This window comes from Hyperolius riggenbachi, chromosome 1 (assembly GCF_040937935.1).
Source record: "Hyperolius riggenbachi isolate aHypRig1 chromosome 1, aHypRig1.pri, whole genome shotgun sequence".
Lineage (NCBI taxonomy): Eukaryota > Metazoa > Chordata > Amphibia > Anura > Hyperoliidae > Hyperolius > Hyperolius riggenbachi.
In genome coordinates, this window is record NC_090646.1 from 501,557,611 (window position 1) to 501,574,456 (window position 16,846).

Here is a 16,846-nt window from a genome sequence, read left to right on the forward strand (position 1 = left end):
TGTCTACCAAGTAACTTGCATAACAAAAGGCATAGATCCTACCGGGTTATCTATAAACATGGAAAAACTACCTAGCAATATTCAGAACACAGGATCAATGCCAGATTTTGGACATCATCAACACAAACATACCACATGCACAGCTATTCTGATGCCCTCACTTTTTTGATAGCAAGAATTCAAAACGGGGCTTGCTCCATCTACATATAACTTTCTCCATTTATCCTCATCCCAATTTTAGCCACAACAAGTATTACACAACAGTATCAAACCAATTCAAATTGCAGACCATGCAGCATCTTACAACTGGAATGTTGCAAAGCATGGAGGCATATATAACCATGTAACAAGGCATGAACTTTCAAACAGGTCAGTCGTAGAGGGGAATATTCTTTGTACATGAACGAAACTCCGGTTTAAGACCCGAGATGAAAAGAGGCAGGGTTCCCCAGGTAGTTGCACACATGGGTTTATGGTGTGTGATGTCTGGCATTGATCTTGGTTTTTAAATATTAATATAATTTATCTGTATAGCGGCAATATATTCTGCAGCATACTAGGCTATAGGGGGTGCAGATGATAAACCTGCAAAAGCAACAAGTAGAAATCATGACACAACCCAGCCCAACTGAACTATCAATCCAGCAAGTGGGGAAATATAGTATACAATATGCAGGGTAGTGGGACTATGAGTAATTGGAGATAGATTCCAATTTATATATAATCCAAAAAGGCCACATTCACATTAGCAAACACGGACGGCCGTGCGGTCGGAACGCAACGCATACGAACGCACGCCATCCGCGTTTGTATGTGTTGCGTGGCTGATCCCATTCACTGAAGTGAATGGGTCAGCCCTGCGTTTTGGGAAAAAATGCGCGCAGCATGCACTCCCGGACCGCACTGGTCCAGAACGCATGCAGTGTGAACATCAGACAGTGCAGTCGATGCACTGTCTGATGTCGTGCGCGTCTGCCTCCTGCACGCGTTCCCAAAAAGCGCTGGGAACCCGTGCAGTGTAAATGGGGCCTTAGTGTTATGTTTTAGTGTAATCATCGAATGCCGTTTATAACGGATTATTCAATGGCCTCAATGTGGCATGCTGCATTTAGATGCTCAGATATGTGTTCAAAAACTCTGTTGTGTTATATACAGTACTCGCAAAACAGAAGCATGTGAAGATTTCAGACGAGCAAATGCATGGGGAACATCCATGTAAACTGGCCATCTCTGGATATTTAGGCAGGATACAGGGACAGTCAGAAGACAGGACAGAAAAGTATCCATCAAAATTCTAGGATACAACCTAAAACTGAACTGGATGTTTAATTTCAACCACACAGAAAGAAATACTGTCCTAGTTCTGTGACAGGAGAAACAAAAATGAACATTTTCAAATCGGTGATTGCAATTTATGGTATTCAAGACAGAAGGGTCCCGATTTTCTAAAGGTACCCATTAATGGTACAATTATTAGTGGACATTCATATTTTCGAACAGATTTTTTTTTTTCTATACCAATCCAAATAATCTAAATGATTGAAAATATCATTGCTCACAGTAAAGATAGCACTGTAAATGGGCACCTAGAGGACACTGAAGAGAAGTGGAGAGCCTGTGGAATCCAGCAAGTTTGAGCTGGATTCTTTTTAAAATGGTTTTATCAGTTTATTAAACTGTATGACCCACATTTTGATCCGATGTGACTCAGGTGAGAGCTGTAAATGCCACTTAACAGGCAATTTGTGGAAGTATCCAGTCCAGGGATGTAGAGAAGCATATCAATGTCACCACTGGTAAAACATTTATTTCGATCCACAGAGCAGGTTATGCAAAAACATATCTAAAAGTCACTTCAGCGACATTTATAGCACAATTGTTAGTCAAATGCATGCTTGTAACTCACAAAAATGCTGAATTCTTATTATTAGCGAGCTCAAGTCTTATTAATTAGCCAGCACAATTTAGCCAATCCATTACCTTTTCTTTTGTACTCAAAAGGTTTACATCAATTTCTCTACCTGCTTACAAATCGAGTCTATGCACTGATCAGAGCTATAGAAGGTTTTATTAACATATTGCTAAAACGAGCATTTTGATTTCACCCCTTCACTTCTATTGGAAAACTGTACTGTCTGAAAGATTTGCATTAACGCTCAAAAATAAGGCATTTTTCTAAAAAAATAAAATAATTTTCAGTTAACTATCAAATGATCCACGCCTGATCTCTCATACACACACTAGATACTTCACAGAGGTGGCCCCCGCAGACTGCCTCGAAAGAAAATGCAGCATCAGGAACCTGGGACTTATTAATAAGCACATGACATTAGCAAACACTAACAAATCCGTTCAGAAGCATACCTTTGTCTTCCTTCTGAGGCTCCTCCTCTTCTGTGGGTTGTGAAGGATCATAGTAATCACTTTGATATTGAAAACCCACAGTGTTATATGTTCCATCTTCCGCTAGGGCTTCACTTAGCCTCTTATATTCTTCCTCTTGAAGGAAAACACAAAAAGATATTTAATATCTCAAACTGAAATAACGATCATACATATACAATAATCCCACCAACAGAGTCCTGCCATAAAAATGCATTATAGACCGCAAATAAAACTGGCGATTTGGTCAGGATCAGGGAGGGTGCCTGCATGACAAGAGTTCAGCATTCTGAAAATCTGCCTCCATATTTTTTTTAAATTTATATTAAAAGCGTAAACTCCAGTGCACTGAAAAGCTGGATAACGCCTGAGCCTCTACAAGTAAAACTATCCTGTGGTCCACATTCAAACAGCAGCTTTCCACTCCAATGGGTGCTGTCAAATGGATAATACCAGAAAAAAAAAAAAAAGTATAACACAAACAAAGCTTTATACATCCTTGGTTTGAATTTCCCTCCATATAAGGGAAAGGTTAGGTGTAGGAATTGCGTTGAAACTGCCCATTTACCTTGCCTGGCTTCCTCTTCCAGCACGTCCGTATGCAATGCTAAATATCTCTCTTCATCACACAATGCCTCTATACGGGCTTCTTCTTCCGATAAATTATAGTTTCTGTTCCAAGAGTTGTGCTCTGCATCATAGTCAGAAAGGTCATGTAAATGACCACGCCCATCATACCTGCAACATGAATAAAACGGTAAGACCAGAGTACTGCAAACTTCAGTTTTGTTTTTTTTTCTTCTTTTTCTATGAACTTGGTTCTCTAAGCTATCCTGCCAGCAACTAAGACCCACTTTAACATTCTGCACTTCTCTAAAATAAAGAGTCTCTCTGATTTATGCTAGCTTTGTGTAGGCATGCTGCATTGTACACAGATTACATTGCTGAAATATTAGAATCCCTACCCGCTTTGTAATGTTTACCATTTTTTCCACGTAACTGCAAGTAGTAAATTCTAATGCCAAACATCTTCTGGCAGATCACTACAAACTCTTACCGTATATCTTAAAACCACTTACTTAAATGAGTATTTTGATTTATGCTGGTGCATTTGGGGGTGTCTGGAAACTTCTAATTTACATTCACACGAACCCGAACACATAAATACCTATCCGTAAGACCCAAACGCTGGAAATTTCCTTGCTTCTTTCTGCTAGTCCACATCCTCAGCAGAAATCTTCGCCACAGAAGAGTGGATCCCATGGTGGTAAAAGCATGGCTAGGCTCGACCCTTAGCCAAATGGCTGAAGAAATAAGTTCTGGTTATGTAGTAGAGAGACACACACATACATGGAAACAGAAACATACAAATGTAGTTTAAGGAGGTTTTGTGGAGAGATCAAAAAAAATAAAATAAATTGGGATTCAGATGGTAGAACAGACTATTTGCTCTGACACCAGCAAAAAGTGACTGACTGCTGAAAGCTTTGTGAATAAAAACTAGATAGATAGATAGATAGATAGATAGATAGATAGATAGATAGATAGATATTTTATTATGTTTGAGCAGCATAAGAATGCACAGACATTACTGGCTATTCCAATATGCATAAATAGACTATGGCATATACAATTTCAGAGCTAACAGAATCACAGTAGGTGGAGTCAAAATATGAAATAAAAAAGGCAGAATGGTATATACACTCAAGTACTGTCCTCCAAAGGGACTTGATCCCTTAAAGGAACAATTTAGGGCCAGGTTATGTACAGATGCATCGCTAGCCAAAAGGTTAGCAATGCGTAATGTTGCTACGGAGCAGGGAGACAGAACGATGCATGGCACATGAAAGAATGGGAGGGGTAAGGAGGATAACCAAGCCCTTGGCCAAGAGGATACACTCCAGATCTCTCGTATACACACTAGATACATAGCAGAGGTGGCCCCAACAGACCACCTCGGACGAAATCCATCTAACGTGTGCAATGGCAAGGCTTAATGGTAGAGGAGATCAATGAGAGCACCGGTTAACACACACCTGAAGGATTAATAATATGGAGGCTGAAATGTATTTCCTTTTTAACCTGGGGTTTCAACTCAAATACAAAGTGAGCCGAAATAGAATAATAAGATCAAGTCGCAGGCTAACTTTAATGTCTATTGACCACCTCCTTCCCTTATAAAGTTTCCTGGTGTCTAGTGCCTCTCCCTCTCCGATACAGTTCCATGGTGTCTAGTGACCCCCTCCACTATACAGTTCCATGATGTTTAGTGACACACGCCCCTCCCATATATAGTTCCCTGGTGTCTAGTGGTTTCCGCCTCCCCCATATAGCATCTCTGGTGATCTTGAGTGGGCATATAATAAAAAGTGGAGAAACCACTTGTAGGGCAAATTTGGCCAACGGGTCAGAGTTTGACATGAATGTTTTAAACAATGTAAATTGCCTGCTTGTTCTGATGATTCCCCGCCGCTCAAGGCCCATATAAATGCTTCATTAAAGTCAGCTGAGGCTGCCGATAACCACATCTGCCAATAATCAAGTCCTCGACACCCGCCCTGCCAAAGATCTTCCAGCCAGATCAATTTGGCAAATAGCTTTATTATCACCACAAGTAAACCCTTGCTTTGAGTGTAGCATAGGCAACGGCAAGTGAGGCTACGTTTGTTTTACATTGCCATGTATTCCTGCTAAGGAGATTCTGCTCATTGCCTGAGCAAGAGACCAGGGTGTGACGAAAAAAATCTCTCCGAAGAGGCATAAACGGCAATGAAAACTGAAATATTTAAACTCTTCCCTCATATCCAAAAAGAAGTGTTTGACTGGCAGTCACAATAAGCAAGCAAATAGTCTGGAATTTAAAAAAAATTGTTAAAGCAAAAACCTCCTTAACTTACAAACTGTATAATTTTAATTGAAAAACTGCTATATACTGTTAAAGAACTTGTTATGAACACTTATAAACACATTAAGCAGATGCTGACGCTTAATGATGTTTATTTTCAAACAGTCCATCCGAATGGAAAATAAGGTTCCAAATACATTGTTTCCAAATGAAAGAAACCGTCCTTGTAAAGTATTAATGATCCACAAAACTAGAGATGTAAAAAAAAAAAAAAGCACATCTCCAAGTCCTCAAAAAAGGACTGAAAGAAATCTCTCTGAATTACACACACTGCTTATACAGTATGTGCCAAGCTTTAGCCTGCGCATCAGAAACAGCCAAGAAAGAGTTAATATTATTAAAGGACCACTATTCCCAAAAAAGGTTACATTTAAAATATATGTGTACACATAATTATAAGTAAAGCTCTAAATAAAATGCACTATGAATAACTTTTCTCATGTGCTGCTGTCATTCACAGTATGTAGTAAAATGCAGACAAATCTGACAGGCTTTGGACTAGTCCATCTCCTCATGGGGATATCTCAGTATCTTCTTTATCCTTTACAAAAGCACTCCCTGGAAAGGATCTGTACAAAGATGCTGGCCAGCCTTGCTACTAGCTTGCACACTATTTGGCGGTTGAACTGAGCAACTAATATTCAGAAAGTGCTTTTAAAAATAAGGAAAAATATGTGGATCCCTACTGTACGTGACAGTGATGTAGGTAAATATGGTGCATTTTACTATGGAACATGGACACACATTTTTTCTCGATAGTGGTCCTTTAAGGTCATGTAAAATTATAGCTCAGATGTAGGTTTAACTGTCGGCGAAAAAGGGGCTTTTTAGTTTTTTTTTCAACCCATACAATACTTCAAATGCGTAGGTCTTATTTTCCATTCGAGTTTCAATGGAAAAAAAAAAAGTTTTGCTTAGTTATTCATCTTCAAACAAACAAAAAAATCTGGAGGCTCTTGAGATGCATTGGATCAATCCATCGGCGAAAACTTCCTCCTATATAAACTGTTCAAAATAGAAACATCGCAAATATGCATAACTAAGCTCAAGACACCAGGCTTCCTTGCACTGAGAAGGTTATAGAGCAGCGCACAATCTGTGCAATACGGGAGAGATGGTGTGAAGCATGTAAAGTATGACTGTAGCCTTCCAAAGTAATGACTCCAATAACCAAGTCAGACTATAAAAACCTTACATAGGTCTGTGTGATTTATCATGGTGTGAGCCACCAATGAAATTTAAACCTTGCAGTTCATAATTTACAATACAGAATGACTTTATGAAAAGCAATTACAACTATACACTATGATAACCAAACAGCCAGGCCAAAACAAGCATCGTATACAGTCACATCTAACACCACATAAGGAAAAAGAACAGCCATACACCTGTAAGGAGATTGATGACAAACAGTGATGCAAAGCCATGAACAAAGCCATTCGGGCAACTATGATCTGTATTATGTACAAAGCGGTTACTTCTTGTAACCCAAACAAAATGAAAACTGCATTAGAAGTTGATCAAAAAAATTCCACTCTACAAAAATAAACACTATCTGCCGCACAGCATAGCTCCGAAACATATTACATACATCTCAATTGCCACAACCCCGTCCAGATCTGGAATTACTGGGAACAGTACATGCTGTTTGCTACACAAATAAAACTGCAAAGCCAGAAAAATTCCAGCAACCAGGTATCAGCTTCCTAAGAATTTCTCATTGGTTTTGGATTCCACATCTGTCCTGCCCTGTAATAGCATATGAAAACCATTGGCAAAATCTAAATAAAATAGTCCGTATTTCCGTAGTAGTCCGTAGAAGCTACAGATTCTAATGATGAAGAGTGACTACACAGACCAGTCACAACAACAGGAGAAAAATCAAATCACAAAAAAAGTTACTACTGTCCTGCATGTGATACAACATGTGGTAGAAACAGTCTAATTTAGTGCAACTTTAAAATGTTTCTTTCAAAGCAGACTTGGAGTCTGCAGGTTTGTTTTCATTTATTCTGAAAAAAAATATTTGCAGTTACTACTATCACTTCTTCCACTTTCTCTTCTAGAGCAAGTTTTAGGCTCGGTTCAAATGCATAAGAGATATTCAGTTAAAGATCTGTATTAACAAAAAAAATGCCCCGGGGGTTCTCACCTCGGAAGGGGGAGGTCTCTGGATCCTATTGAGACTTCCCCTGTCCTCTTCCATTTCACGGTGGCAGCTATCGATCTCTCCGAACAGGAAGGATGTAAATATTTACCTTCCCGGCTCAAGCGCAGTAGCGGCTCTCGGCTCCAAAATAGGCGGAAATAGCCAATCCCAGGCAGGTCCGCTCTACAGCACTGGCACAAGTCTCCTGCACCTGTACAGTAGAGCGGACCCGACTGAGATCAGCTATTTCCAAGCGGAGAGCCACAACAGTGCCCCTGCTGGAACAGGGAAAGGTAAATATTGCACAGCCTGACATATCGTCGGCTGTGCTTTCTATGGGCCAGAGCGAGACCACTGTGGGATGAAGGAGGACAGGGGAAGTCTCAATAGGATCCAGGGGAGAGTACGACCCAGGTGTGTTTTTTTTTTTTTGTACAGTCTCTTCTAAGCAGAATAAAACGGAACAGATCCTATGCAAATCACATCAGTCCGTTCATAATAGATTAGTTTAGTCCATTCCAAAAAATGGTGTGCTAGTTTGGGTTGACTGCAATAATTCCAGGTTGGCCGGACTGAGCGGATGCGTTGCAGGTATACTGAGCGGGTGGCAATGGGGAAATGTAATAGAACACACAATGAAAAACTGATGCCCCATGTTACTAACGGATCTATTTGAAACTGAAAACTAATCAGTTTTTGATCCGTGCAGTGTGAACAGAGCCTTACATACATTTATGTTCTGCCATATTGAATTCTCTGTTTCTCAGAAGAGCTGAAGCCTAAACTTTTTATAACCACCATTTGGACCTTGTCCAAGTTTCTCACATCTTTACGCTTGCCAATTTTTCCTGTTTCAAGATGTGATTTGCTGCCTGATCTAGTCCACCCCTTTACAGATGCCACTGTAACAGAGTAATCAATGTCAATCACTTCACATGTCAGTGGTATGAATGTTGTGGCCGATAGCTGTGTTTTAGATAGATTTGTATGCACTCATACTCAAAACCCTTTAGCAGCATGACAACAGAACAGGACATCTTACTTATACTTCAAAATCAAAACATCTGCTGTACACGATATCAGTTAAAGAGACACTGAAGCGAAAAAAAAAAAATATGATATAGTGATTTGGTTGTGTACTATGAATAATTACTAGATTAGCAGCAAAGAAAATATTCTCATACTTTTATTTTCAGGTATATAGTGTTTTTTCTAACATTGCATCATTCTATAATATGTGCAGATTACACAACACTCAGCATTCAAAATGAGTCTTTCAGAGCAGTCTGTGAAGTAATGACCTCTCCTCTAGCAGAGGAAAAGTAAATAGTCCAGGAACAGTTGAGATAATAAAAGTCAGATAATAGCCCTCTCCATAACTAACTTAGTCGGAGAACTTAATGGCTTGTTTGCATAGAGATAACAACTGGAGTTTCTCAACTCTTCCTGTACTGGAAACAATTACACTGATGTATCTGATCTTAATGTTTTATTTCTTAGCTGTGCTACACATACAAATCATAATATTTTTTTTTCGCTTCAGTGTCTCTTTAAAGTAAAACATTGAACATTTCTACAAATACTGACTATAAATGTGACATTTGCTACAAAAAAAAAAAAAAAAAAGCTTCAAAACCCCTCAGTGCACAATTTGGAAAGCTACAGAAATACTGAGCCATGCCTATCATTATAAAGTGAAATCCCAACTTGTTTTACTATTACTACGCCAAGTATCACTGGCACACAGGTCATTTCATATTTGAATTATCTTCCCATTTCTGTTTGCAACCTGCTGTGTGTCTCTTCAAGGGCTCAAACCGCAATTCTCAAAGACAAATCTACGCGTTTTAATGCAGTATGTAAAATACCAAATGCCCAGAAAACCAAAGCAGGGAATTCAGGTGCCACATAGACTGCAATGTTATTTGCAGCTCTAGTGGCACCAAGTGTATAATTAAGGGTGTTAGCTCCGGAGTTTGGCTAGGATACCTCAGGGAATGGTGCTCCGGCAATGTAGTGGAAATAGGTACTTGGCTATACTATATTCGAACGCAAGGTGGGTGCTCAAATATAGTATAGCCAAAAACACAAACATTGCAGGACATAGTGAAGGAATACAGTGGGTAAGAAGCAGGAAATTTGGGGACCCACTAGTGGCGGAAGTTGTGCCACCGCCACAAGGGCCCATTGTAGTTATCAACAAGGCTGGGAAAATTTGGGCGCCCAATGTCAGGCGCTGAGCCTACTTTTTTTTTTTTTTTTTAATCCATAGGTGAGAGCGGTTAAGGTTATGTATGGGGGAGGTTTTGCAGAGGTGGGGACAGTTGAAGTTAAGCGTAGGGTAGAAAGGGTTAGGTGTGGGGGGTGAGGCAGGGGGTGCGTGGAGGCGAGGACAGTTAAGGTTGGGTGGAGGGGGGGCGTTAACAGGGACGGTTAAAGCACAACTGTAACAAGAGGGCCATGGGGCTGCAATATTTATTTCAGTTTAAGCAATACCAGTTGTCTGGCTATTCTGCTGATCCTCTGCCTCTAATACTTTCAACCATAGACCCTGAACAAGCATGCAGCAGATCAGGTGTTTCTGACATGGTCAGATCTGACAAGATTAGCTGCGTGCTTGTTTTTGGCGTTAGCCAGACACTACTGCAGCTCTGTAGATCAGCAGGGCTTCCAGGCAACTGGTATTGTTTAAAAGGAAACAAATATGGCAGCCTCCATAGCCTTCTTACTACAGTTATCCTTTAAGGTTAGGAGTAGGTGGGGGAAGGTCTTGTGAGAATTAGGTTAAGGTGATAGAATATTGGTCATTTTACAGATAGTCTACTATCTCTATGATACAAGGTGCCCATTTTACACGTACCGCAGGAAACACCTAAGGAGCTCCCCTTTCACTGCCTGTGGACACCACGGACTGCATTGCAACTCTCAAAAAGGATCAAGTGTTCAAACCTGACACATCAAATACTCAATTTGCTTGTAGGAAGGCTGAGCTGTACAGTGGCTGTCTCTGCAAAGGCTTCAGGTTAAAAAAAAAAAAAAAAAAAAAATCTAAAATACGGTAACGTATGAAAAATCCCTTAATAGATCTGACCTGAGGGAACTTTTGTTTTTAGCAACAAGAGTGAAATTTCACTTTAAATATATATGCAATGCCTATGCCTTGCAATTCTTAAAAACGAACCTTCCCAACGCAAGACTTTTGGTGTCTAGAGCTTCACTGGTAATTCATTCACTGATAGAAAGGCACATACTCAACCACTTGCCACTTATTCTTATAGCTGTGTCCCATAACATAACCTCTAAAATAGTATAAATAATTAAACTAAGCTGATGAGTACCCTCCTTCTCCCAACTTCTATCAGTACACAGTAAAAGGTTGCATCTGGGCTGCCTTACATTTACTCTACGCTGTCTCCCACTACTTACATTCCTATAGAGGCAGTGTCCTCCCCAGGCTCTTTTAGCCGGGTGCCAAACCTGTCTAGTTTTATTGAGCACCCGGCTGTTATCAGCTCACCCTCCTGTAAGCAGAGTTGTGCACAGAAGCAACAAGCCTGCATTCTCACATCTCTCCCCACCCAGCTACTTTTTCATGCTGCCCGGCTGGAAAAAAAATTCTGGGGAGATCACTGGGGCACACAGCTTAAATGTTTTTCCTGAACGCCCTGTTGTGTGCACAATAAAATCATTACATGCCACACAATCGGAGGCTGCCAGGCTGGGGGTATTTCTGTTCTGCCCAAGGGTAAAGCACCCATGGAAGTGGAGGATGTGAAAGTACAAGGGGCAGAAGGGGTAAACAGACAGGTCACGTGGTGCAAGGGGGCAAAGCCACAACAGCACTTCCACTTAGCCACCCTTTGCAGAATAGCACTCACATACATGGGGATCTATAGGGAAGAGCCATGGAGAAAACTTGCTTTTATTAAGCAGTATAAGTTTACCCCCCGGTTTAGGCAGGGATCACAATGTAGAAAAAGGAGACTGTGGTAGCAGACACGCGAGTCTTTAGCTGGGGTACGTGTGCAGAGCGGCACGCAGTATATCATTCGTCAGGTCTATGTGTACTCAGCAGGCAAACATACATGAAAGACTAGATTATTCCAAATCTCACGTCTCTATACTAATGCAAGACCTACACTACAGAAATGACCGTAATAATTATCTTTCAGTGAATAATACCAAACATTATGAGTATCTTGCTGTGGAAGACAGAGGTATCACAGCTGGACATTTCATCTACTATAAAGCGAAACCCTCCAAGTTCTGTTTGGCCTGGATAGTCTGAATAGTATGGATAGTCTATAGATTTGGCAGGTTTTGACTCTGGGTATGCTACTTACTTTATGATAGACATTAATACACTTTTTGATGGTAAATGACAAGCTGCGCTGAATTGTTATAGGCATTATAATAGCCATGTCCAAGTGGTCTTTCAGGCCTGAAAAGTCATAAACGGACAAGCCATAAAGAAGAAAAAAAGTGTATCAAAAAATGTAGGCGTCATCTGTCAATTCCAGAAGCAGACATTTTACAAGCCAGTCACAGAGAGAGCCCTTAAACATTAAGGACAACTGAAGTGAGAAATATATGGAGGCTGCCATATTTATTTCCTTTTATACAATGTCGGTTGCCTTGCAGTCCTGCTGGTCTATTAGGATGCAGCAGCGCCTAAATGTCAGAAACAAGCAAGAAGCTAATCTTTCAGATCTGACGATAACATCAGAAACACCTGATCTGCTGCATGCTTGTTCAGGGGGTATTTATTTATTGTATTTATAAAGCGCCAATATAGTAATATAGTACGCAGCGCTGGACATTAGTTTAGCTTACAGACAATATTTAGGGGTGACATACAGCAAAATGACAATACCTGAATACAAGAAAGAACAGATCATGCAGCACAGTATGAGTACAATGTAATGCTTAGTCAGTCACTGGAGGGGAGCATGGAGATTAGGCACGTTAGGTTCACTCAGATGCATAGCATGGGTTCACAGTAATGGAGGTGCATGATTAGGTAGGACACAAAAAGGAGGAGGACCCTGCCCAAAGGCTTACAATCTAGAGGGAGAGGTAAGAACATGAAAGGTAGGGGACCAGAGTTCAGCTGTGGTATGGCTAAACAGAGAATCAGCAGGATAGCTAGGCAACTGGTATTGCTTAAAAGGAAATAAATATGGCAGCCTCCATATCCCTCTTACTACAGTTGTGCTTTAACCCTCTTGGCGGTACGCAGTTTCTGAGGCTGCGTCCGCCGGGAGGTTTTTTGCCCCCAATTTTTTTTTTAACCTTCCTGGTGGTTCATTTATTCTGCCAAATAGGCAGAAATCCATTATTTTTTTTTGTTTCATGTAAAGCTACCAGAGTGGTAGCTACATGAAACACCACTAGAGGGCGCATGTGTCTAGTGCGATCATCGCCGGCATCAATAGCAAACAGGGGAACGCGTATATAACGCATTCCCGTTTGGCTTTTCCTGTCGCCATGGCGACGATCGGGATGACGTCATGGACGTCAGCCGACGTCCTGACGTCAGACACCTCCGATCCGGCCCATAGCGCTGCCTGGAACTTATTGGTCCGGGCAGCACAGGGCTCTGACGGGGGGCCTTTTCCGCCGCTGCGTGCGGGCGATCACCGCAGAGCGGCGGCTATCAAGCTGTGCGCGCGGCTAGCAAAGTGCTAGCTGCGCGTACAGCACTTTAAATGGGGCGAATCGCCAAACCAGGGGCTGAGATATCCTCCTGCGCGTCATAGCCCAAGCTCAGCTCGGGCCTACCGCCAGGAAGGTTAATGCTTTAGCTAGCATTTCTTTAGCTAAGCGAATGGCCAAAGTTGCTCTGGTCCCCCCCATGCCCGCCGATCATACGTACCTCGCCACGATCCCACAAAGAGCGCAGTTTCCCGATTGGCTTCCGGCGTTGCTTTGGCTTTGGAGATGAAGTCATCCGCAATCCGGATCGCAGTCATCGTGAAGCCTGGAGTCGATTGGGCAGCTGCGCCGGCGTGGGAACGCTGGTGGGTACGTATAACGGAGGCGATTGCAGGGGACCGGAGCAACTTTGTGCATTAGGTTAGCTAGCGCACCGCTAGCTAAAGCGTAATGCACCGATTAAAAAAAAACAAGGTTACCGCTAAGGAGGTTAAGCACCAGCTATGGCAACCTGGCTCCAGGAACTTAGCCAGCCCTGGGTCACTAAAAGGAGACCTGAAGGGAAAAAAAAAAAAAAAAAAAAAAAGGGTCCAAATAAGATACTTAACCTCAGTAGAGGGTAGGCTCTGGATAATCCTGAGGCTTCCCCCATCCACTACGCCATTCCAGCCCCCCAAGCTCGTTGATAGTGGCAGTGCAGCCACGCTCGTAAACATGAACACAGCTGCAAGCTTCTGAGAATCCTAAAGTTGGATCAGTGGTCGGGAAGACTGCAGAGAATTCCCTCTAAAGCAGTAAGTGACTTATTGTCCTGTGGATCTCACAGGTATGCTTTAAAGCACATACTGGGGGATTTTTTTTTTATCCACTTTAATGATTTTCCATTATCGTGGATTCTTCCTCTTCCAGTGACTAGCAGTCAAAAGGACATAAGAGGAAATATCTTAGTGAGGACACACAGTGACTGGACAGAGCATAAGAGGAAAATTCTGAAAGAGAACACACTAATAAAACAAAACTTTTATTAGAGAAGGCATGGTTGGCTCTTCTTTTATTTATCTATATGATATTGGGTACTTATCCGTTAGCCGGGCGCATCCGGCAGGTGGCGCTAATTACTATTCCCCCTCCAGGCCGACATGGATAGTAGGGAAAGATGTAACTCTGGTGGAGTTTTGTCGCCACCTGCCGGATGAGCCCGGCTAAGTACCTGATATTGTAGGATATCTACATGAATATTGCAGATTGATGTTCTTCTCCCGTCTGCCCAATGAGCAAAACTGGCTGCCATGCATTGGGTCTGTATAACTATGGTTATTTATTACATAAGTGTGTACATAACTTTAGGCTACGTTTACACTGTGGTGCAATATGTTGGACAATATAACTACATTTGCAGTGACGCATACTTTGTATGCACTGTATGCGTTGCACCACATGCTTAACTCGCAGTGTGACTTTTCCCCTCCATTGTGTTGCCATTCTGCCCCAGTAAAAAAAATAGCCTAAGAGCTGGGACCAATTCCAAACACTAACATTTGTGATTTCTACCGCAAATAGATTTCCACAGCATTTTGACAGCTTGCAATTATACCTGTGCATCCCTTCAAAGGCCTTCTCTCCAAAAATGTTGCGTGCTTGCAACTTCAGGAAATTGCAAACACTTCAGTGGAATCACTGCCAGTTACTTCAACTGGAACTTTTGAAATCTCTGGCTATTACCCAAATCACTGCCAGTTACTTAAATTAACACTGTTGGAATCTCTGACTATTCCCTAAAATTGCAAAGCGCTGTTGTGTACTGCAGTGGACTCTGGGACATATGCTACTAACGCTCCCCTCTATCTAAGCAAAACAAAAGTTTGCTTTCTTAAAACAGAAAGAATTTGCATTATTCAGGTTGGAGTGAGCTTGAGATGTCTCCCAGTGCATCACTGCTGAATATATGCAAATTAACCATTGTACCCTATCTAAGCAAATGACAGGGGATGGAGCTGCATTATGAATTAAGTGAATGAAGAATACCCCAACATTGGAGCAGGACAGGAAGAGCTCACCACAAATGACAATACTAGCTGGTAGGTATGAAGACAGTTTTACTAATGGTTTTGTTTTTGTTGTAATGAGTGGAGACTGTACTGGTGTCCTCTCAGCTAACACAGCTGTCACCTGCAACTAGGATGGAACCCTGCAGGCCTTTCTAGCAGCGAAGGAGTTACAGCAGTCACGGAAACATAGAAGCAACAGATTGGGTTAGGTTAGGCAATTGGCATGAGTTTCAGACCGACCTATCAATCATTATGTGTGGATCTCCCATCCACGGGATGAGGTGCCTGCCCTGCTCGTGGTAGAGCGCCTTCTCATCGTCCCGGAACACCTTGCAGGCATAGCCGAACACTAGCAGATCCGCCACCACCGGCTGCTTCCCACTGCTCTTCTTCCGCGGCGCCGCTACGTACATCCCGCTAACTCGGCAGTGCTCTACAGCGGCGAGAAATCTCCGTCCTCGGGCCTCTGTCCCCCTTCACACTCCGTGCAAGATGGCGGCGCGCTTATTTCCGGTTCCCCAGCAGATTCCACACGCTGCAGCTGCCACTCTCTCCCGCCCTATAAAATAAATTCCTTCTTAAAAGTGGCGTAAAGCGCAATGTGGCGACCGCGAGAAACCGAACTGCTTTAGTTATTGCAATTTGGATTTTTTTTTTCTTTTAAAAAGAAAGTGCCGAAGCAGAAGGCTATATTTCCGCCAATCCCAATATGGCGACTGATGATTATTTTTTTCCCTTCATAGCTTTGCAATGTAAACTAAATATAGTTCTTCTATTTTCTGTTATGCTTCAGGCTGTGTGTGTCCTGCACTCAAGTGTCTCAGGAGGACCAGTTTTACAGCAGATCCCAGGACTATGCATATCAGCCAACTTTTTGACACAAGAGAGACATTAAAAGAGGAACTGTAGTGAAAATAACATAAAATTGCTTAGTTTTTTATAATATTAATTAATAGATTATTTATTCAGTATTTGCCTATTTTCAAATCTTTCCTCTCCCCTGAATTACATACTGATGTTTATCAAAGGTGGTGACATCTTTAGTCTGGTGATCTCTGCAGAATGTTCATTAAGGCCTTGTTAACATCTAAAATCGCAATTGCTGACAACAAGCTTTTTGCGTTTTTGTGCGCAATTATTTTAAATTGCACATTGTGATTTTTTGTAAAGCGCTTTTGCAGATCGATTGTTTTTTCACTTCCTGACGCACTCTTTGACCCTGAAAAGAATAAATACAATGTATTTATTCTTAAAAGTGCTGGGGAAATAGCTATACAAAGCGCTTTTTCAAGAGTTTTGCGATTTCCCTATACCTTCCGTTGGGGCAAATCGCCCCGAAAATGGTACAGGTAGCGCTTTGGTGAGCGGATGGGAATAGAACCGCTCATATGTGAACACTCTCATGGGGAATCATTGCACAAGTGCTGTTAGGGTGATTTTAAAAATCGCCAGCGCTTAAAAAAGCCAAAAGTGCCCTTAGTGTGAATAAGCCCTCACTGAGAGAGATATTGTTTGCTTGGTAGCTGGAAAAAGCTGTTATTTCTCACAATGCAAGCAGGTTCACAGACAGCAAACTGTCAGGACCATGGTCAAGACCAGTGTTTCCCAACCGCTGTTCCGCGTAGTGTGCCGCGGAACGTTGCCTGGTGTGCCGTGCTCTTATCCCCCCTCCCGCCCGTCCCTGCGGCCGCCGCTGTTATTACCTTA

General features: G+C 41.9%; 1 protein-coding gene across 2 annotated transcripts in view; it reads right to left on the reverse strand.

The window, feature by feature from the left end:
• The window catches only part of SFSWAP (splicing factor SWAP), a 209,272-nt gene extending 193,625 nt beyond the window's left edge, over window positions 1-15,647 (reverse strand). Inside the window, exons 1-4 of one of the 2 annotated variants that reach the window (XM_068243456.1) lie at window positions 15,380-15,464; window positions 3,551-3,686; window positions 2,951-3,120; window positions 2,365-2,499 (exon numbers count right to left, since the gene is read on the reverse strand). In XM_068243456.1, the coding sequence (XP_068099557.1) occupies window positions 2,365-2,499; window positions 2,951-3,120; window positions 3,551-3,645 (400 nt within the window). In that variant the 5' untranslated portion in view covers window positions 3,646-3,686; window positions 15,380-15,464. Of the gene's footprint in view, window positions 1-2,364; window positions 2,500-2,950; window positions 3,121-3,550; window positions 3,687-15,379 lie in introns of both variants that reach the window. The other variant, XM_068243455.1, reaches the window with a different exon arrangement.
• Between the last annotated feature and the right edge of the window lie 1,199 nt (window positions 15,648-16,846).